The sequence below is a fragment of the Nicotiana tomentosiformis genome, chromosome 5, assembly GCF_000390325.3.
Source record: "Nicotiana tomentosiformis chromosome 5, ASM39032v3, whole genome shotgun sequence".
NCBI classification, from domain to species: domain Eukaryota; kingdom Viridiplantae; phylum Streptophyta; class Magnoliopsida; order Solanales; family Solanaceae; genus Nicotiana; species Nicotiana tomentosiformis.
Genome location: NC_090816.1, coordinates 76,839,784 through 76,864,471, shown reverse-complemented (window position 1 = coordinate 76,864,471; position 24,688 = coordinate 76,839,784). Strand labels below are relative to the sequence as shown.

The window sequence follows — 24,688 nt, the reverse complement described above, 5'->3', positions numbered from 1 at the left end:
GCACGCTTATCAATAATCACAAACAGCACGACAGAAAAATCATGCAACAATAACAACCACACGGCAAAAACCTCGTGCAAACAATAACAACCGCACGGCAAAAACCTGGTGCAACAATCAAACCTGCACTTCAACAATAACACGAAAGCCAAAACACAACAACTAAATAAATGATATTTCAAGGATAGCAATTTAAAGTAAAGAATTTCCACAGTTAAGAAGTGAATACGAAAATCAAGAAAAATAAGTAATTCAACTAAACATGTGATACAAGTTACAAATAGGAGATAAGACAAGTAGACATGTGAAATTAGGCTAAACATGATGACTGTAACGTGCTAAAATAACTCAATTAAGGAATGAAAAAGAAACTACGTAGAAAAGATCGGAATTTCAACATTTAGCCCGTGTACTCACTCGTCACCTTGCGTACACGGCCTTCTCATATCACAAATAACAAATCCTAAGAGGAATTTCCCTCACACAAGGTTAGACAAGTCACTTACCTCAAACCACGCCAATCAATCAATTAGAAGGTCTTCCCCTCGATTTTCCAACTCCGAACGGCTCGAATCTAGAAAAAACAATTTCATACTATAAATATAACTATAGGAAACTAATTTAAATAATGAAATAATGATCTTAGCTGAGAATTGAAAAATCGCTCCAAAACGTCGACCCGGGCCCATGTCTCGGAACCCGACCAAAATTATAAAATCCGAACACCCATCGATATCGAGTCCAACAATACAAGAATTATCCAAATCCGACCTCATTTAACCCTTCAAAACCCAAAAACTTGGTCTAAGAACTTCTACACTATTTTCCCAATTTTCCACCCCAAATCTCTAATTACATGATGAAATCAATGATAGATTAATGGAATTTAATCAAAAACGAGTTAAGAATCCTTACCCCAACACTTCCTCTGAAAATCCCTCAAAATATCGCCTTAATCCGAGCTCTCAAAGTCCAAATGTGAAATAAGAGAATGAACCCTCGTTTTGAAATTTAAGTCTGCTGCCCAGTTGTTTACACATCGCGATCGCGTAAATCCTCCGCGATCACGTCCGATAATTTTTTGTCCATCTCAACTTAACCATTCGCGATCGCGCAAAGGCACACGCGAACGCAGATAACAGCAATGCCACAACATTGCGTTCACATCACAGGCTACGCGATCGCGTAGCACAACTGCCTCATGCCCCAGCTTTGCCAATTCTTCTACGCGAACGCGAACTCCTCCACGCGTTCGCGATTAACTGCAAGCCAAACCTCTGTGATCGCATCCTTCTCTCCGAAAATGCGTAGAGAAATTCAGACCATTGAAACTCCTTCGCGATCGCGGTTCAAACCACGTGATCGTATAGAAGGAAACCAGAAGCACCAGATTCAGCAATCCTAAGTGTTCCGAAATGCGTCGAACATTGTTCGAATTACATCCGAGGTCCCCGAGACGTCAACCAAACATACCAACAAGTCCTAAAATATCATACAAACATGCTCGAAACATCAAATCACATAAAACAACCCTAAAATCACGAATCACACCCCAATTCAAGCTTTATAAACTTATAAACTTTTAACTTCTAAATTCGATGCCAAACCCTATCAAATCAAGTCCGATTGACCTTAGATTTTACACACACTATTGACCTATTCCAACTTCCGAAATCGGAATCCAACCCCGATATCAAAAAGTTTACTCCCGGTCAAACTTCCCAAAATTCCACCAATTTCCAACTTTTGCCAATTAACGCCGAAATGATCTACGGACCTCCAAATCAACATTCAGACATGATCATTAGACCAAGATCACCCTACGGAGCTATTGAAACCGTCAAAACTCAATTCCGGAGTTGTCTTCACACAAGTCTAACTACGCTCAACTCCTACGACTTAAACTTCCAATTTAGGGACTATGTGTCCCATTCCACTCTGAAACTCTCCCGAATCTGACACCAAGTGTCCCAGCAAGTCACATAACCACAAAATGAAATAAAGGAAGCAATAATTAGGGGATCGATGCTAATACTTTCAAAACGACCGATCGGGTCATTACATCCTATCCCTCATAAAACAAACATTCATCCTCGAACGAGTATAGAGACATACCTGAAGAGGTGAAAAGATGAGCATAACGGCTACGTATATCATGCTCAGTCTCCCAAGGTCCTTCCTCGAGTAGCTGACCCCGCCACTGGACCTTAACTGAAGCAATATTCTTTGAGCTCAACTTTCGAACCTGCTTGTCCAAAATGGCAACCGGCTCCTCAACATAAGATAGATTCGTGTCCAACTGGAGTGAGCTGAAATCTAACACATGCGATGGACCGATGTGATACTTCTGGAGCATAGAAACATGGAACACTGGATGAACTGCAGCTAGAGTCGGTGGTAGTGCAAGTCTGAAGGCCACCTCTCCAACCCTCTCAAAAATCTCAAAAGGTCCGATATACCTAGGGCTCACCTTGCCCTTCTTCCCGAACCTCATAACACCCTTCATGGACGAAACCCGGAGCAAGACTCGCTCCTCAACCATGAATGCAACGTCGCAAACCTTCCGATCGGCAAAACTCTTCTGTCTAGATTGGGCTGTATGAAGTCGATCCTGAATTAATTTAATCTTTTCCAAAGCATCCTGAATCAAGTCTGTACCCAATAGCTTAGCCTCACCCTGCTCAATCCAACCCACCAGAAACCGGCACCGCCTACCATACAAAGCCTCGTACGGGGCCGTCTGAATGCTCGATTGGTAGCTGTTATTGTAGGCAAACTCCACAAGCGGCAAAAACTTATACCAAGAACCCCCAAACTCCATCACACACGCACAAAGCATATCCTCTAATAGCTGAATAGTGCACTCGGATTGTCCGTCCGTCTGAGGGGGAAATGTTGTACTCAACTCCACTCAAGTACCTAACTCATGCTGTATGGCTCTCCAGAATCGCAATGTAAATTGCGTACCCCGGTCAGAGATGATAGATACCGGCGCGCCATGAAGCCTGACAATCTCGCGAATATAAACTCGAGCCAGCTGCTCAGAGGAATAAATAATCACCACTGTAATGAAATGAGCCGACTTGATCAACCTATCTACAATCAGCCAAACTGCATCAAACTTTCTCTGAGTCTGTGGGAGTCCAACATCAAAATCCATAGTGATCCGCTCCCATTTCCACTCTGGGATCTCTAGCTTTTGAAGCAATCCACCTAGCCGTTGATGCTCATACTTCATCTGCTAACAATTTAGGCATCGAGATACATACTCCACTATGTCCTTATTCATTCTCCTCCACGAATAATTCTGCCTCAGATCCTGATGCATCTTCCCGGCACCTGGATGAATGGAGTACCGCGAACTGTGAGCCTCCTCGAGAATCAACTCACCCAAGCCATCTACATTGGGCACACATAGCCTGCTATGCATCTGTAATACACTGTCATCTCCAATAGTGACCTCCTTGGCATCGCCGTGCTAAACCGTGTCCTTGAGGACATGCAGATGGGGGTCGCCATACTGACGCTATCTGATACGATCATAAAGACAAGACCGAGAAATCATACAATCCAAAACTCGGCTCTGCTCAGAAATATCCAATCTAAGAAACTAGTTGGCCAAGGCTTGAAAATCCAAGGCTAATGGCCTCTCTACTATCGGTAGATATGCTAAGCTGCCCAAACTCTCCGCCTTGCGACTCAAGGCATCGACCACCACATTGGCCTTTCTGGGATGATATAGAATGGTGATATCATAGTCCTTAAGAAACTCTAACCACCTCTGTTGCCGCAAGTTAAGATCTTTCTGTTTGAACAGATATTGTAGACTCCGGTGATCAGTGTAGACCTCACAAGGGACACCGTACAAATAGTGACGCCAGATCTTCAAGGAATGTATAATAGCTAATAACTCGAGGTCGCGGACAGGATATTTCTTCTCATGCACCTTTAGCTGTCTACACATGTAGGCAATCACTCTACCATCCTGCATCAACACCGCGCTGAGACCAATGCGCAATGCATCATAATACACAGTATAAGACCCTGAACCTGTAGGCAATACCAACACTGGGGATGTAGTCAAAGCAGTCTTGAAATTTTGAAAGCTCTCCTCACACTCCTCGGTCCACCTGAACATAGCACTCTTCTGGGTCAGCCTGGTCATAGGTGTGAGCACGTAATTTTTTCCCTAAGTATAAATCACTCCTAAAAGATTCAAAAAATAAATTTTTTTAATCATTTTGATTGTTGTAGAAATTCTAAAGATTTTTCCTTCTTTGTTTGTTTGCATTTTTAGATTAATTGCATTATTAGGGGGGCATTTTAAATCATAAAACTACCAAAAATACTTTTGATTTCATTCATTGAATTCTAATTGCATTTTAGAATTTCATTACATTGTTAAATGCATTAGTTAAATATCTAAAAATCACAAAAAATGTATTCTTAGGTTAGTTAATTAATTAGGTCATTAGTCAATCAATAGGTAAAATAGATAAATAGTTTAGCCATACAAATTGGATTAACCTACAATTAGAGTTTAAAGTGGCTAACTTTACGAAAAATCTAATAAAGAAGGAAAAGAATGAAAAGGGGTTGTTAGGCTTCACATTTGAACTGGGCCAAGAAAAATTGAATGGCCCAATTGCCTTAATTCCTCCCCAAACCCTTTCCCAAACCCGGTCCATAAAATCCGATCCATCACCTACTATAAATCCCCTCAAAAGAACATTCACCCCCTCATCTGAAAAAAAAACCCTAGTCGCCCCTAATCCTTTCATCCTCTCAAGTCAGCTTCCCCATCTCTCACCTCACTCTCACCTTTATTCATTCTCCTCTCCTCACTCCCACAGATATCTATCATAAAACAAAGATAAAAAAAGGGGTTCTGGATTTTTTTAAAAAAAAACCAAAAATTCTCATAAACAAAAAAAAAACAATCAAAAAAGGGGAATTCGAAGTTGGTTTCCAGTTCCTACTCAATTGGTGCATGTTTTTCTGGGTTTAGGAAGATGTTGAGCTTGAAGAGCTGTTGTTTACTACTTGAATTTGTTTGTCTCGAGTTGCTGAATTTCATTTCTACAACTTCAGACCTTTATTTGATTGAGTTCATTCGATTTCTACTATCAGGTATGGGATCTTCATCTGTTATCCTTCATTTCGAGTTTAGGAATAAAATCTGAGTTGTTCATGTTCAGTTTGCGATTGATCTTCTAGATATGGTCTGTTTAGTTTCCAAATCTACCTAATTCTCCTTCGTTGATTAATATCTGATGCTATAAAACATATTTCAATTAAATGTTAAGTAATTATTTATTAAGTTGATACGGTTTGTTGAAAGAATCCACCTTCTAAAAGCCATATTCATGTTTAAGGTGAGCTTACAAGATTAAACTAATTCTAATTTTTTGTATTTAGCTGTTTGATTAATGATAGTTGTTTCCTTGTGAATTGAGAATCTGTTGGGGAAATGAAAGCATGCGGCCTAAGGAAATCCATTTTTCATGAAATTTAGGGTAACTAGGGCCTGATCTATTTGTGAAAATGAGAAGAGTCCATGACTCTTCAAGATACTGGGCCAAGTGGGCTTGAAGTTGTTCAGCTTTTTTTGAATATTATTTACATGGGCCTGACCAGGTCCCATGTGATCAGAACTGAATCTGTTGTGTAGTCTTGACCACAATTGAATAGCTTAAATGCCCATGACTCAAAGTCGTTTGTAATTAACATTTCCTGTTCCTCATTAACTCTCCTTACGTGACGATGACTAATTTAGGATATAGAGAGTGAAATACTTGTTGACTTCATTGATAATTAGGGGGAGGTTTGGATTTGGATCAACAGAGCGTACATGGGAAATCGGTTACTGGCAGCCCGTTAGAGCAAAATAAAGTAATCATATTAGCTCAATGAGGATCAGCTACAATCGTGAAAGTATTTTTATAATCCCACATAGGTAACAAAAGGTATGGTTACGCTCAAACAGATGAATTCTATAACTCTTGGCCTCACAATAATCTCAAAGATTAGGAAAGTAGTTCAAATGCGCTAGTTGCTTTAGGCACGATTAATAAATAAAATTATTGTGACTATGGGTACGGTTGCCTTGGTATGGTCATGATACGTAAATCCCAACTCAAGTGCGTATTTCATGCGACTTGATCACAACTTCAAACAATTAAAATAAGCACATTGTAAATCACGAATATGTTTCACGTGGCGTGATTTGCGATGTGTATAAAGTAGCAAGTGCGTGACATCACGACTTGTTCAAATAAATTCCATAATTGTTTAAAATAATTAAAAGCGGTATAGAAGCGGTAACGCATAAACGGTTTTAAACATGTAATAATTCATATAATTAAGCCAAATATTAATTATTAAGAGAATTCTTTACCTGGTTTTCTATGTTCACGGACCATAAATAGAGTCAATTTTCTCGATTTGGAATTTTAAAATAAAACGATGATTGGGACACCATAATAATTATTTCAAGTATAGACTCTAATTAAATAAATAATCTCATTTCGAATAACGTCACTTTAATTGGAAAACCTCCCTTATCTTCGGAAAAAAGGAGGTGTGACAGCTCTGGCGACTCTACTGGGGATTGAACCCAGAATCTCTGGTTCAGGGTTTAGAATTCGAAGATGACTTTTATACTTGGCTTTTGTTTATTTTCTAATCTTACGTGTTTCGCCTAATATGCTAATTATTGCTCTTTACCACTTTGATATTGTCGTGAACTGTATATAAAACTGTTACGACATCCTTCTTCTCTCTGAGTCTTCTAAATCTTCTAGGAAGCGTGCGCTTCGCGTGGCTTCTTTTCTATTAGAGTCATACCTCAAATTTTAGAACGAGGATCGGATAAGTTGCAAAGCCGGTGAAGCTTCTGTATTTCCGGTACAATGCCCCCTCCCCTCCTCCCCCGGCTCGAGTTGTCCGCTCGGGTACACACCCCAGGAATTAAACCTAGAATAACATAGCCTCATGCCGGATGCCTAGCAGGAATATTTGTTTGCATCACGTGCATTGACTTTGGGGACTCAACACAGGGGTTGGGTCCGTCTAGGACAGGTGTACCCAATATAAAAGACCATCCTGATGTATTTTACGTGCTACTTGTGCATATATTTGTTTCGGCTTGCATGTTGACTGACTTCTAGAATAGGGAAAGAAAATCAAGAAAAAATCAAGAGTGAGGTAGGAGAGAGAAAATTTACCCGGTTCTGAAAAATTCAGGTATTTGAAAAATCCTAAAACTCTGCCGAAATTTTGAAAAAAAAGGGAAAAAGAAAAGTCATTTCAAAATGAGCCAATGTTTTCAAAAAGTCATATTTTTCTGTTGTGTCAACACTGACCGAACTACGCGGGTCTGATTCTCACCGAATGTGAGATACGTAGGCAAACCTCATCGGTTCTGGCCCCAATATTTAAAAATCTAAAAATATTTTCCTTTAATTCCTTCTTTAGAAGTCTTTTCTTAGAAAATCCCAAATAAAAAAAAAGATTTTAAACCCAAAATATTTTTCGTTCTTTTTAGAAGTTTTTCATTCGAGAAAATAAATAAATAAATCAAATCAAAATCCAAAAATATGTTTTTCTTTCTTTAGAAGTCTTTCTCCCAAAAATTTAAAAAATAAAAAAAATAAAATAATTTTAAATCAAAATCCAAAATATTATCTTTCTTCTTTAGAAGTCGTTCTTTTGGAAATTCAAAAGCAAAAATATCAAAATCCAAAAATATTTTCTTTTTGTTCTTTAGAAGTCTTTTCTTTCAAAAATTCCCCAAAGAACAAATCAAAATCCAAGAATATTTTCTTTCTTCTTTAAAAAGCCTTATTTTCAAAAACATCCCAAACAATAAATAAAAAATAAAAAATAAAAAAAAGAGCTAGCTTATATACTTTATTTCCCTAAACTACCTAATAATTTGATTCATACGGCGTCATGATAAATAGGCAACCCCCATCGGATTCGATCATTGCCATTAAATAAACCGAGTGAAAGAAAAAAAAGAGAAGAAAGAAAAAGAAAAAAAAAGTGTGACAAAAATAACAGAGAAAAACAAAGAGCGAAAAACAACAAAAAGAGAAAGAAAAAGAAATCAAGATATGAAAAAAAATGAATGAAAGGAAAGAGTTACAGAGTGGAAAAGAGCTAGTGAAAGATGGGATGAAGCACGCAACCGTTCAAACCCATGGTAGAAGCGTTTAACTATTTAGGTGCATTGCATCCCTACGTACGATTTTCTACATGTTAAGATGTTTCAAATCTAACAAGGTTGTTGTGCGTGCATTTAGCCAGGTTTTTTTCAGGTAGTTGGTTTTGTTGGTAATCTTGCTTCTCACCCCTATTTTTCAAGATCCAAAGGAAAGGTTCCAATGTCCTCAGAAAACAATCTCCGCATTATTAATCCTAACGATAGCCTTGAACCGGCTATTCCACTGCCAGAATCAGCAACTGCTTAAGAAAATAGGATGTTGCGTCTCCGCATGTTCGAAATGTGGGACGCCTGGTCTAAAGGTAGGGAACCACCGATTGCAATTCATGGGTTCCCTGGGTTGATCCCCAGGTCAAGTGAGGCCACCAACGTCATTGTGCCCAACCTATTCATCCCGTGCGGATACCCTCCAATGCCATCTAACGGTCCTGGCATGTTTTCTGTGGTTCACCCCCAGGCATCGGATTCAAGGGCACCTCCAACAATGTTCTCTGTAGCACCAGTCTGCACCACAACACAATCAACTATACCACAGCCATATGTTTAGCCTCTAACATTCACCTTTGAGGGTCCACAGTTTCTACCAGAAATGACATATGTGACCCCATACTCATTTACTCAACCTCCGCAATGTGACTTCTCGGTTCGGCAAGAAAAGGTTGTCAAGAATCCCAAGCTAGAGGAAATAACTCGGAAGATGAAGAGCTTAGAACAAAGCTTAAAAAACATTCAAGGCTTAAGCGGCCAAAAGAGTGTCGCGTACTCTGATCTGTGTATGTTCCTTTATCTGCGCTTGCTGGCAGGTTTCAAAAGTACGACGGTCATGGAGACCCGATCGCTCATCTGAAATGATATTGTAACCAGTTGAGGGGCATTGGTGGAAAAGAGGAGTTGTTAATGGCCTATTTTGGAGAAAGTCTCACCGGAATTGCTTCCGAATGGTACATGGATCAAGAAATTACCCATTGGCATATGTGGGTCAATTTGGCCCGAGATTTTTTCTGTCAGTTCCAGTATAATGTGGACATGGCTCCCGACAGAAACGTTTTGTCTAATTTTAAAAAGAAAATCATGAAAATTTTTTGTGAATATGCTGTCAAATGGCGCGAGCAAGCCGCCAGGGAGCCTCTAATAGACGAAGCAGAAATGGTTAGGGTCTTCCTACAGGCCCAAAAGGAGGATTACTTCCAGAATATGATGTCCTCTATGGGCAAGCCATTTTCTAAAGCTATCAAGATCGAGGAGGTGGTAGAGAACGGTCTGAAAACTGGTCGGATATTAAGTCAAGCCGCTTTGAAAGCTATATCACAAGTCATCCAGAATGGCTCAGGGGTTTGGCCAATCGCAAAAAGAGGGAGGAGGGAGCCATGATGGCTTCGAGTTCAAGAAGGCCTCACCGATCATTTGACCGCTCTTATATGCCACCAAGAACACCACAACACTATTTCCCACATCAAGATGCAGCTTATGCCGTGGCACCGCCTCACTATGCGGTGATGAATGCCCAACCTAACACACGACCACAACAGCACTACAACCAAGCCCGAGCTCCACCTCCTAAAAAAAACCATCCCTACCAAGCTCCATATAATCCGCGCCCATCACAAAATGCACACCAACATAACCATGCCCTCATGAGCCCCCCAGGAGAAGCAATATCACCCTTATTGGTGAATCTAACTCAAGTCTGCTTCAAAAGTTAATCCAACTGGGTCTATTGCAACCTGTACCTCCCAATCGGCAAAATCCTGAGTCCCCATCATACAGGGCTGGTACCAGATGTGCTTACCATTTAGGAGTAGAAGGCCATGATACAGAAGACTGTTGGACACTCAAAAGGGCAGTCGAAAGCTTGATAGAAGAAAAAAGACTTGTGCTAAGGGATGAAGAGATCACTAATGTGACTAACAATCCATTACCGGCTCACAATAATGGGTCAGTCATTGGAATCATTAGTGATGACAAAAAGTTTGATCCAGCATTGAAGGCTATTGTTGCCATCGCCAATTCAGAGGCAAGACCTAAAGCGGCGATGAAATTGGCCAAAACCGAAAAGAAAGTTGCTCCGGTTCCTCAAGCTGTTGAAACAAAGACTGGGCGAGCACCTGCCAAAAACGTGGTTCTCTATGTTCCTAAGGCCCCGAGAAAAGAACAACTTATCCTCAACACTCCCAAGAAATTTAATGAAAGGAAGGCGACATTGAGTGTGCCAAGATTGTATGTGCCAAAGAGGACCTATGTGGCGCGTGGGCCAGTAATTTCACCAAGGCTGACTGAGCCAGTGGTTATCAGCCTCGCACCACAGAGCCCTATGAAATATCCCACCGCAGTCCCTTGGAACTACAACAGAACCATGGTTACATACAAAGGGAAAAAGGTTATGGGAGAAGTGAATGAGATGAATCAGTCTGGGATGTACCACACCCCAGAAGAGCTAAAGAATTCCAAACTAAACAAGGATAAACAGATGCCGTCCAAGAAGCCTGTAAGTAATGAGGAAGCAGAAGAGTTCTTCAGAAAGATGAAAACTTCAGAATACTCAATAGTTGACCAACTCCAAAAGACTTCTTCCCAAGTCTCACTCTTATCTTTATTGTTGAGTTTGAATGAACACCAGAAAGTCCTCCTCAAAACACTGAATGAGGCATACGTCCCGGTTGATACTTCTGTCGAACAACTGGAAAGAATGGCCGAAAGATTCTTTTAGGTCAATAGGATTTCCTTTAGCCATGATGATTTGCCCCCAGAGGGAGCCGCCCAAAATAAAGCCCTCCACTTGACTGTCAAATGTGAGGGCTATTATGTGAAAAGAGTGATGTTAGATGGTGGGTTCGGGGTCGATATTTGTCCTCTCTCAACACTCTAGAGAATGGAGATTGGAATAGAAAGAATCCGAGCTAACAACGTCTATGTACGAGCTTTTGATGGTGTCAAGAGAGACAATAGGAGAAATTGATCTAATTCTGACCATTGGCCCTGTAGATTTTGAGGTGACCTTCCAGGTGTTGGACATGGAAACCTCATACAATTTCCTCCTGGGTAGACCATGGATCCATGCTGCTGGAGCCGTTCCCTGCACTCTTCACCAAATGGTCAAGGTTGAATATGAAAATCAAGAGATTGTTGTCCATGGAGAAGATGAGCAATCCATCTACCGGGACCCTTCAATCCCGTGTCTTGAAGCTAGGGAAGGCAACGAGCATATTGTATACCAAGCATTCGAAATTGTGGTCGCCGACCAATTTGAAGAAGGGGCCCCATTACGTCAACCTTGCTTGTCTAATGCTTTGGTCATGGTCGCCACCCAAATGATTCGAAATGGGTACAAGCCCGGAAAGGGGCTCGGGGTATCTTTGCACGGCATCACTGAGCCTATTATCCCAATCGCCAATGAGAAGTGTTTTGGTGTGGGTTTCCGAGCTTCAGAGGCCAACAGAACATGGGCTAATAAGTGCAAATAAAATGGGTGGGTCCTGTCCCAGCCCATTCCACATCTCGCCCAATCATTTGTCAAACCAAAGTATGTGGAAGAAGAAGAAGAGGCCTTCACGACTGAGGAAATTGATGATATTTGCGAAGCCTTGAAACAAATGCTATATGAGTCCCACATGGTCCAGCTAGGGGAAGACACGAGCAATGCCGAGGTGCAGTATATGGGGCCGGATTTCAAGCTCTAGACCTGGGAGGCTACCCCATTCCCGGTCAGGCAGGAGTCTCGGTAGTTCAGTTTTGCCATCTCTTCTACATTACGAGTTATTTCAGGGTGTAACTCGAATGTTTTACTGTATTGTTTTTTATTCTGATGTAAACCCTCATATCTTCAATTCAATGAAATGAAATCAATATTTCGTCGTCCATAAATGTCTCTTTTCTTTTGTTCTGATTTTGCTATTTTTCTTATCTTTTTCTTTTCAGTTCTTATAATGCAGACTTAAATAAGATGACATCCTTGCGAACTTCATGCCCAAATCCTAAAATGCTGTCTAACTTTGAAATAATGAATCAAGAGCCAGAATATGATGAAGATGAGGTTTTTAGGGAAATAAATCTAGAATTGGAATAATTTGAGAATAAGCCTAAGCCAAACTTAAATGACACCGAGCCAGTTAATTTGGGCAGTTCAGAAGAGATCCGAGAAACCATGATAAGCATTCACACTGATGAAAGAACCAGGGACGCCTTGATCCGACTTTTGTTTGAATTCAAAGACGTGTTCGCATGGTCTTATGATGATATGCCAGGACTGAGCGTTGATTTGGCAGTACATAAATTGCCTACCTATCCCGGTTATCCACCCGTCTAATAGAAGCAAAGATAGTTCAAAACAGACATTAGTGATAAGATCAAGGAAGAAGTCACGAAACAACTGAAAGCTAGCGTGATCCGAGTAGTCAGATACACCACGTGGCTGGCTAATGTGGTCCCAGTGGCGAAGAAAGATGAAAAAAGCCAAGTGTGTGTTGATTATCAGGATTTGAACAAGGCGAGTCCCAAGGACAACTTTCCATTGCAAAACATCCACATTCTTGTTGATAACTGTTCTAAACATGAGATACAGTCTTTCGTGGATTGTTATGCTGGGTATCACCAGGTTCTGATGGATAAAGAAGATGCCGAAAAGACTACTTTCACCATACCTTGGGGCACTTACTATTACAAGGTCATGCCAGTTGGTTTGAAAAATGCTGGGGCAACCTACATGAGAGCTATGACTGCCATCTTCCATGACATGATGCACTATGAAATAGGGGTATATGTGGATGATGTGTTCATTAAATCCAGAACACAAGAGGACCATGTGCGAGATCTGAGGAAGTTCTTTGAGCGACTGCGCGTGTATGATTTGAAATTGAACCCAACTAAATGTGCATTCGGGGTTCCATCTGGGAAACTTATGGGGTTTATAGTTAGTCGGAGGGGTATCGAATTAGATACAACAAAAATAAAGTCTATTCAGGATTTGCCCCCTCCAAGGACCAAGAAAGAAGTCATGAGTCTGCTAGGGAGGCTGGATTACATCAGCAGATTCATCGCTCAGCTTACTACCACTTGTGAGCCCATATTCAAGCTGTTAAAGAAAGACGCGGCAATTAAATGGACTGATGAGTGTCAAGAAGCTTTTGATAAAATCAAAGAATATCTGTCAAATCCGTCAGTGTTGGTTCCACCCGAGCTGGGAAGACCTTTGTTCTTAAATCTAACAGTCATGGAGAATTCTTTTGGCTATGTCCTGGGGCAACACGATGTGACCGGAAAGAGAGAACAAGCCATATACTATCTGAGTAAGAAGTTCACCAGTTATGAAGCCAAATACATTTTGTTGGAAAGAACTTGTTGCGCCCTAACTTGGGTCGCCCAAAAGCTCAAACATTACTTGTTGGATTATACAACATATCTCATAACCAGGATGGATCCTTTGAAGTATATATTCCAGAAGCCAATGCCCACTGGAAGGTTAGCAAAATGGCAGATCCTTCTCACAGAGTTTAACATTGTCTATGTCACCTGCACGACAATGAAAGCCCAAGCCATGGCACTTCATCTAGCTCAGCATCCGGTCGATGATGAATACCAACCCCTAAGCACTTACTTTTCGGACGAGGAAGTAAACTCAGTTGAAGTAGTTCCAGAGAACACCAATGCGTGGAAAATGTTCTTTGATGGGGCTATAAATGCAAAGGGCGTGGGGATCAGGGCAATTCTGATTTCGCCCACAGGTCAACACTATATGGCCACAGCCCGGCTCTGGTTCTTCTGTACAAACAAAACCACTGAATATGAAGTTTGCATCATGGGCATGAATATGGTAATTGATCGGGATATGGAGCACCAATTGTGCGGTCGATTTGTGGATCGCATAAGTGTTATGCGGTTGCATATGCGATCGCAGATCTTCGTCAGGGCTTCATTTTTCTAATTTTATAACTTGACACCCATTTCATTTATCTAGCCTAAGGGTTTATTTTTAGGGGATTACCTGATGTTTTAGAGAGAGTAGAGATCTATTCTAGAGAGAGGAAAGGGAGGGATAAGGATTTTACTACTCAACTTGAGTCAAGCCTTGAAATCTCATCAAGAGGGACTTGTTAGGGCTTCAAAAAGGTAAGAATTGCTTCTCCCAATTATTCAATTTCGGATTTTGGGTAATAGGGAATGTGATTCTTGTATGAGAGAGTATTATTATACGTGCATGTACCAACGATATGTATGGGAAGGTTCTTGGGCTCAAATGGGTAACGATTGGGTTGTGGGATGAAGGAATCTACCATAGAAGACCCTTGAAATCATGATGCACACCTAGTGTTTGATCAAATGCTTAAATGAGGTGAACCCACAGATATCTTCCTAATTATGGTTCAATTTTGTTATGTTTCTAAATAAATTGAGGTTGCTAGAGTTTTCAGAACATTGTAGTAATTTAAGGAAGTTCAAAGCAAGGTATGTTGGCTAAACTCTTCTCTTAGAATTGAACCCCACATTACCCTTGTAAGTTCCGAGTTGATCATCATAAATCAATTATTCTGAATAAGCTTTGTGGCAAAGATATATGTTCAATGTGTTTCAAATGCTCTTATTATGTTGTGCTAATAATTGAGGATGTGTTCAAAGTATAGATTGTGTGTCTTCATGTTATAACTCCAAGTCGTGTTTCAAATGAAAGTTATTATGCCAAATTGTGTAAAGATTGTGATTGGGATTACACCTCCACCCGCATATATATTGGGGTGAGGCGGGAGGGCCGCTTTGTGTAGGATTCTGGTATTGTTGTTACACCACCACCCGCACACATTGGGGTGAGTCGGCGTGGCTGCTTTGTGTAGAGTTGTGGTATTGTGAGTATACCTCCACTCACATACATTCGGGTAAGGCGGCAGGGCCTCTTTGTGTAGTATTGTGAATGCACCTCCACCCGCATACCTTGGGATGAGGCGGCAAGGCCACTCTGTGTAAAGATAGTTGTAGAGGATCCCCGACTTGAAATTTATAATGTTATTGGAAGTTCTTAATAACATCTGTTTTGACTTGTATGCCTATCTAAGCCCTATTATTGTTACCATGATTCATCATATTCATGTTGTATTTCCAAGTCCTTGAATAAATGTTTTGATTTTTATACTAGTACTATTCGACATGTACTAACGTCCCTTTTGGCCGGGGGTGCTTCATCTTTAATGGATGCAGGTGGTTCCACGGCGGGAGGCATTTACAAGTGATAGAGGTACACTTTTTTCCAGCTGACTTGGTGAGCCCCACTTCATTTTGGGGTTGTGCATCTTTTGTTACGCGTGTATTATGTTTTGAGGTATAGCCGGAACCTTGTTGCCGGCATTAACATTGTATTCTTTTATATCTATTAGAAGCTCCGTAGACATAGCGTGGGTTGTGTATTAGTGTGGGAAAGATATACTAAAGATGTCATAATTTTATCTCATGCTTCCACTGTAAAACTATGGTTGTGAAATGTATTGCTTTGGAGACTTATAAATGAAGTAACTAATGGTGATGAAACTAGTGTTCCCTCGTAGTATTAATTAATGAAGATTATATTCTCTTTGTCTATGGGTGAGTTAGATAGAAGGAAATCCAGCAGGTTTGTTCGGTCGGGTTATCTCGGTTGAGCGCCGGTCGCGCTCCCCGAGGTCGGGGCGTGACATAAACTAATTCCAATTTTTTTTATTTAGCTATTTTATTAATGATAGTTGTTTCCTATTGAATTGAGAATCTGCTGGGGAAATGAAAGCATGCGGCCTAAGGAAATCCATTTTTCATGAAATTTAATGTAACTAGGGCCTGATCTGTTTGTGAAAATGCGAAGAGTCCATGACTCTTCGAGATACTGGGCCAAGTGGGCTTGAAGCTGTTCAGTGGTTTTTGAATATAATCGACATGGGCCTGACCAGGGCCCATGTGATCAGAACTGGATCTGTTGTGTAGTCTTGGCCACAATTTAATAGCTTAAATGTCCATGACTCAAAGCCATTGGTAATTAACCTTTCCTTTTCCTCATTAGCTCTCTTTACGTGGCGATGACTAATTTAGGCTCTAGACAGTGGAATAGTTGTTGACTCCATTAAAAATAAGGGGGAGGTTTGGATTTGGATTAATAGAGTGTTACATAGTAAATCGGCTATTGGCAGCCCGTTAGCGCAAAATAAAGTAATCATATTAGCTCAATGAGGATCAGCTACAATCATGAAAGTATTTTTATAATCCCACATAGGTAACAAAAGGTACGATTACTCTCAAACAGGTGAATTCTATAACTCTTGGCCTCACAATAGTCTCAAAGATAAGGAAAATAATTCAAATGTGCTAGTTTCTGTAGGCGCGATTAATAAATAAAATTATTTGTGACTATGGGTACGGTTCCCGTGGTATGGTCATGATACGTAAATCCCAACTCAAGTGCGCGTTCCATGCGACTTGATCACAACTTCAAACAATTAAAATAAACACGTTGTGAATCACGGGTACGTTTCACGTGCCATGATTTGCGATGTGTACAAAGTAGCAAGTGCGCGACATCGCGACTTGTTCAAATAAATTCCATAATTTTTTATTATAATTAAAAGCGGCAACGCATAAACGGTTTTAAACATGTAATAATTCAGATAATTAAGCCAAATATTAATTGTTAAGCGACCGAGCTAAAACCACAGAACTCGGAAGTGCCTCACACCTTCTCCCGGGTTAACAGAATTCCTTACCCGGTCTTCTGTGTTCGCGGACCATAAATAGAGTCAATTTCCTCAATTTGGGATTTTAAAATAAATCGGTGACTTGGGACACCATAATAATTATTACAAGTGGCGAATCTAATTAAATAAATAATTCCATTTCGAATAATGTTACTTTAATGGAAAAAACTCCCTTATCTTCGAAAAAAGGTGGTATGACAATAGGTGATGCAATAGACGAGAAACCATGTACAAATAGACGGTAATACCCTGCCAAACCAAGAAAACTCCGGATATCCGTAGCCGAGGACGGTCTGGGCTAACTCTGCACTGCTTCAATCTTCTTCGGATCTACCTTGATCCCCTCACTCTATACTACATGACCCAAAAATACCACTGAATCTAGCCAGAATTCACACTTCGAAAATTTTGCATATAACTTCTTTTCTCTCAAGGTCTGAAGCACAGTCCTCAGGTGCTGCTCATGATCCTCCCGGTTCCAGGAGTACACCAGAATGTCGTCAATGAACACAATGACGAACGAGTCAAGATAGGGCTAAAATACACTACTCATCAAGTGCATGAATGTTGCTTGGGTGTTGGTCAGCCCAAAGACATCACAAGGAACTCGTAATGTCCATACCGAGTCCTGAAGGTAGTCTTCGGGTTATCTGGCTCCCTTGATCTTAGAGAACACCCTGGCACCCTGAAGCTGATCAAATAGGTCATCAATACGTGGCAATGGATACCTGTTCTTCACTATAACCTTGTTCAACTGGCGATAATCAATACATATTCGCATAGAACCATCCTTCTTCTTGACAAATAAGACTGGAGCACCCTAAGGTGACACACTGGGCTGAATGAAGCCCTTATCAACCAACTCCTGCAACTGTTCCTTTAACTCTTTCAACTCCGCTGAGGCCATATGATAGGTTGGAATAGAAATGGACTGAGTGCCCAGTAACAAATCAATACCAAAGTCGATATCTCTGTTACGCGGCATGCCCGGAAGATCCGTCAGGAATGCATCTGGATAATCCCTCACTACCGGAACTGACTCGACGGTATCAAAACTGACATCTCTCACATATGCCAGATACGCATCACACCCCTTCTCAACCATCCGATGAGCCGTTAGAAATGAAATAACCATGCTAGAAATATAATCTAAAGCACCTCTCCACTCTAACTGCGGTAGACATGACATAGACAACGTCATCGTCTTGGCATGATAATCAAGAATACCATGATATGGCGACAACCAGTCCATGCCCAAAATAACATCAAAATCCACCATACAAAGCAACAATAAATTGGCTTTGGTCTAAAAACCACTAAGAATAACCAAGTACAACACACAATCAATAACAATAGAATCTCCCATAGGTGTAGACACATAGACAGGAGAACTTAAAGAATCACGGGATATACCCAAATACGGAGCAAAATAAGACGACACATAGGAATAAGTGGAGCCTGGATCAAATAAGACTGATGCATCTCTATGACAGACCGGAACAAGGCCTGTGATGACAGAGTTAGATGCAACTGCCTCCGTCCTAGTAGGAAGAGCATATTATCTGGCCTGGCCTCCCCTTCTAGGGCGACCTTTACCTGCTCGACCTCCACATCTAGCTGGGTGTGCAGGTGGGTTAGTAGTTGGTGCGGCGACCATGGATTGCGAAGCCTGAGGACCCAGTGGAATACACGGAGCCTGGGTAGTCTGTGGAGGTGCACCCCTCCTGAATCTGGGGAAATCCCACACCATATGACGAGTGTCACCACACTTAAAACAAGCTCTCAGAGGACGTGGCTGGCTCGGGCATGATCGGCTAGACTGACCTCTGAAAGCACCTCGTGCAAGAGGTGCACTAGATCATGGCGGTGCATAATAGGGAGCCTGAGGCCTAGGAGTGGCCAGAATACTGCTGGAAGCTGGAAGGAATGAATGAACAGGGTGACTCACATAGCCCCTACCATGACGAGTTGCAGCTGGGGCACGAGTACCACTATATGTGCCAGACTCTCGAGACCTCTTGGCCTCCCTGTCCTCTCTCTCTCGAGTCAACATACTCCGAAATCTCCTAGCTATCCCCACTACATGATGGTATGCGATGTCCATCTCCAACTCTCGGGCCATGCTAAATCTAATATTGGTGTTGAGCCCCTCGATAAATTGATGGACCCGCTCTCTAACAGTAGCAAGAAAGGCTGGTGCATGCCTAGCTAAATCATTGAATCGGACTGTATACTCCGACATAGTCATAGAACCCTAGCATAACTGCTTAAACTCTGTGCGCCATGCATATCTAAGACTCTGGGAACACACTCCCTTAAGAACATGTCCGAGAACTGAATCCAAGTGAGTGAAGCTACCTCGGCCGAACTACCCAACTCATATGCTCGCCACCACTGATAAGTCGCTCCCCTAAGCTGGAACGTAGTGAAAGCAACCCCACTAGACTCCCCAATACCCATAGTACAGAGAATACGGTGGCACTCCTCAAGAAAACCCTGGGCATTCTCTGACGCCAAGCCAATAAAGTTAGGAGGTTGGTACTTTTTGTACCTCTCTAGCCTGATGTGCTCCTCCTCAAACGCTACAGCCCTAACCTCGGGCTGAACTGGGGCTACCGGCTACACTAGTATGACCTCTGGGACCTGGTCAACCTGGACCCGCTGCTCTGGGGTATGGGCGATGGGAGTCTGTACTCCTCCCCCGGCCTTAGATGTAGCAGGAGTAAGTGGGATCAACCCTGCCTGAGCTAAAGTGCCGAACATGCTCAGAAACTGGGCGAGAGACTCCTAGAGAGCTGGTGCAGTAACAGGCATCTCAGGTGTCTGCCCTCCAACTGGAACTACTGGTGGCTTCTCTGTAGCAGCTCGTGCGGGTGCTCTCGCCGCACCACGTGAACGTCCTGGGCTTCTACCCTGGCCCCCGCCCCAGCCTCTCGCGGCTCTAGCAGGGAGCGCGGGTGTTTGGTCATCTGATCCAGCTGTACGTGTCCTAACCATCTGTAAGAGAATAGAAAGATAGAAATTTAGAATTCGAAGTTAAAGATTTTGCACGATAAGGAATCAAAGAAGTGAAGCTTTTCCTAACAGTTCCATGGCCTCACGAAGATAAGTACAGACGTCTCCGTACCGATCCACGAGACTCTACTAAACCTGCTTGTGACTCATAACACCTATGAACTTAGAGCTCTGATACAAACTTGTCACGACCCCAAATCCCCTCCGTAGGATGTCGTGATGACACCTAGTCTCTAAGACTAGGTAAACCTAACAATATGCGGAAACATTGAATAAAAACTTAAAATTTCAAAACTTCAACAATTTCACCAATATACTATACGCTCAATACGTACAATTTCCCAAAACCCGATGAGATATAAGTCACAAGCTCTAGATACAATGCTGAAAAATTTTATACATCGTTGTCTACTAAAATATAAAGAAAAAATAAAAGAACAGGATAGAAGGGGACTCCGAGACCTACGGACGCGGGCAGGTGTACCTTGAAATCTCCAGAGCAGCAACACATCGCACTAATATCGAGGCTGATAGGATGTACCTGGATCTGCACAAAAATATGTGCATAAGCGTAGTATGAGTATACCACAACGGTACCTAGTAAGTGCCAAGCCTAACCCCGATAGAGTAATGACGAGGTCAGGTCAAGGCCCTATTGGTAAAAATAAGAACAAGGCGGAAAATATAATGATATAATAAAAATGACAGGGAAGTGAACAATGAAGAATTTACAGAAAATAACAACACGGAATCAAGAAAAGCTAATACAACACGAAAGAAAAACAAGAATTTTACATGTTAGGGAAAACAAGAACCAAACAATACAGCATATAAAGAATATCAACAGGGCACTCCCGAGGTCCGCCTCGTAGTCCCAAATCGTAAAAACAAATCATAGTCTTTCCTTATATCACCGCGGGAGACTTTATATTTTATTTTTGAAAATTATTTTTCCGAAATAACATACCGCGTTTTAGCCGACTTTATCACACCGCATGGCTTCTAGTAGTTCCCCTACTACCACGCGTATCAAGCCCACTTTATCTCACCGCCTGTGATTCGACACCCAGACCTTATACCACTGCATGTGTATCAATAATCACAACGACACGGCAAAAACCTCGTGCAACAATAAAAACTGCACAGCGGAAACCTCGTGCAAACAATAACAACCGCACGGCAAAAACCTCGTGTAACAATCACAACCGAACATCAACAATAACACAAAAGCCAAAACACAACAACTAAATAAATGATGTTTCAAGGATAGCAATTACAAGTAAAGAATTTCCACAGTTAAGTAATGAATATGAAAATCAAGAAAAATAAGTAATTCAACTAAACATGTGATACACGTTGCAAATAGGAGATAAGACAAGTAGGCATATGAAATTAGGCTAAACATGATGACTGTAACGTGCTAAAGTAACTCAATTAAGGCATGAAAAGGATACTACGTAGGAAAGACCGGAATTTTAATATTTAGCCCGTGTACGCACTCGTCACCTTGCATACACGACCTTCACATATCACAAATTATCACCAAAATACCAAATCCTAAGGGAAATTTCCCTCACATAAGGTTAGACAAGTCACTTACCTCAAACCACACTCAATCAATCAATTAGAAGGCCTTTCACTCGATTTTCTAACTCCGAACAGCTCGAATCTAGCCAAAATAATTTCATACTATAAATATAACTATAGAAAACTAATTTAAGTAATTAAATAATGATTTTAGCAAAGAATTGAAAAATCGCTCCAGAAAGTCGACCGGACCCACGTCTCAGAACCCAACCAAAATTATAAAATGCGAACACTCATTCGATATCGAGTCCAACAATACAAGAATTATCCAAATCCGGCCTAATTTAGCCCTTCAAAACCCAAAAACTTAGTCTAAGAACTTTTACACTTTTTTCCCAACTTTTCCACCCCAAATCTCTAATTATATGATGAAATCAATGATAGATTAGTGGAATTTAATTAAAAACTAGTTAAGAATCCTTACCCCAACACTTCCTTTAAAAATCTCTCAAAATCTCGCCTTAATCCGAGCTGTGAAAGTCCAAAAGTGAAACAAGAGAATGAACCCTCGTTTTGAAATTTAAGTCTGCTGCCTAGTTGTTTACACAGTGCGATCGCGTAAATCCTCTCACGATCGCGTAAGACAAATTTTTGTCCAGCACAACTTAACCCTTCGCGATCGCGCAAAGGCACTCTCGAACGCGGATAAAAACACTGCCACAACATTGTGCTCGCATCACAGGCTACGCGATCGCTTAGCACAACTGCCTCATGCCCCAGGTTCGCCAATTCTTCTGTGCGAACGCAAACTCCTCCACGCGTTCGCGATTAACTGCAAGCCAAACCTCTGCGATCCCATCCTTATCTCCGCGAACGCGTAGAGTAAAAACCTTCAGACCATTATAACCCCTTCACGATCGCAGTTCAAACCACACGATCGCATAGAAAGAAACCAGAAGCACCAGATTCAGCAATCCTAAATGTTCTGAAATGCGTCGAACATGGTCCGAATTACACCCGAGGCCCCGGGGATCTCAACCAAATATACTAACAAGTCATAAAATATTATACAAATATGCTCGAACCGTCAAATCACATCAAATAATGCTAAAATTATGAATCGCACCCCAATTCAAGCCTAATAAACTTATAAACTTTTAACTTCTACATTCGATGCCGAACCTTATCAAATCAAGTCCGATTGACCTGAAATTTCACACACAAGTCATAATTGATATTACAGACTTATTCCAACTTCCGGAATCGAAATACGACCCCGATATCAAAAGTTCACTCCCGATCAAACTTTTCAAAATTCCACCAATTTCAAACATTCGCCAATTAATGCTGAAATGATCTACGGACCTCCAAATCAACATTCGGATATGCTCATAAGACCAAAATCACCCTATGAAGCTATTGGAACTGTCAACACTCCATTCCGGAGTCGTCTTCGTACAAATTAAACTACGGTCAACTCCTACGACTTAAACTTCCAATTTAGTGATTATGTGTCTCATTTCACTCTGAAACTCTCCCGAACCCGACACCAAGCGCCCCGGCAAGTCACATAACTACAAAATAAAATAGAGAAAGCAATAATTAGGGAATCAGTGCTAATACTCTCCAAACGACCGGCCAAGTCATTACACTTGCTATATTATGTGCTAAATAATTATTTCGAAGTGTGTATGGGTTGTTGAATATATCTTATGACGTGGTTAATTAATTTGGGACTTGTGTATACCTAACTAATTAAATTGGTCATGTCTATAAAAATAAAAACATGTCATCTTCTTTTAAATAATAAAACAAATAATCTGGTCTTTGTCTTAAAATCATATGATCACCTTTTTGAACTACTTTATATGAAGATTATTCTTTAATTGACACACTTTGAATATATATAATTGTAAAGAAAGTGTCATGGAATTATTGTACTTTCGTTGAGAGACTTAGGCGTTGTAGTCATTTGGGTTTTGTTTGAATAAGTTGCGTTGCAAGACTATGACTCTAAAGGTGACATTTGGTTATTCATTGAAGTGACAACTCATTTTGATGCGATGATTTTCTATATCATAAACGTGTTGGCATATTTTTTATATACCACATTCATTTTTTATTTATCAAATTCATTCTTTGCCTTATTTGTTGTAGACTAAAGTTGTTCAAATATTGTTCATTTCCACCTTGTCCGAATCATTTATAGTGAATTTCTATTTTTTATATTTAGCTTTTCGCTCAAATGGTTAGTCTTTTGTACATAAATTAAATTCTTTTAAAGTGTATTCTCTAATTTATATTCATCTGATCAACTCTCAAATATTTCATTCATCACTACATGTTATCTTACATTTTTTCTTTCTTTAACAACCTCTTATAGTTATTTATTCATATTAAACAAAATTCTTTCATATTCCATTCATTAAATTAAAGTGCAAGATATAGTGTTCGTACATCCTTTAATCTTGTCTTGAATTGTTGATTATCCTTTTTTATTAATTTTGTGCTTTAGTCAAATCATATATTGTTCCTTTCTTACAAAACCTATTCTTTAAAAAAAATACCAAATTCTTCTCTTTGTGTCTGGTGCACCAATTTACAAAAAATATAAACTATTTCATATATTTTGTTCATTTACTTTTACTACAAGTGCACGTAAATATAAATATTTTATTATTCGCTTGTCTAAATTAATTGTCCTTTCTTTAATGTATTTTTGTGAAAATATTAAGTTAATTCCTTTCTTACCCTATTAATTACATAAAAAATTTTCAAAATAATTCTCTCCTCCTCTTAGCCAATCACTTTAAAGGTAAGTTTTCTTTTTCTTACACTTTAGCCTCTCACTCAATTTACCCTTAGACATAACATGCATTCTTTAAGTGCAATTTCTTTCATATTATTCGACTTATACTGAAATACCATTCTTTAATATCCTTTTTATACCTTCACATACTACAAATTATTGCATATATATATTTTGTCAAATATTTTACTATTCTTTATCTAGAACCCACTTTGCACTCAACTTATCTTTTGAAATACGATTCCCTTATCTACTTTACTTATATTTCATACGAGTCAATATATTTTAAACATTTTATTTCAAAAATACCAAAACTATTTGCACACTTCATCCGCACATAATTCATTCCATATTTAATATCATCACTATTCATTCTAATAGACATTGACCATTCTTTTATCCTTTGTAAAA

General features: G+C 40.3%; 1 protein-coding gene across 1 annotated transcript; it reads right to left on the bottom strand.

Annotated features, from left to right (window-relative positions):
• Nucleotides 1–17,746: 17,746 nt before the first annotated feature.
• Nucleotides 17,747–18,127, bottom strand: LOC138892605 (uncharacterized). The gene has a single exon (XM_070176341.1). The coding sequence runs from the start codon at nt 18,125–18,127 to the stop codon at nt 17,747–17,749; it is 381 nt and encodes a 126-aa protein (XP_070032442.1).
• Between the last annotated feature and the right edge of the window lie 6,561 nt (nt 18,128–24,688).

What these genes read in the sequence shown, in the direction of transcription:
- LOC138892605 (XM_070176341.1), bottom strand. Translation starts at nt 18,127, where the DNA reads ATGACGTTGTCTATGTCATGTCTACCGCAGTTAGAGTGGAGAGGTGCT.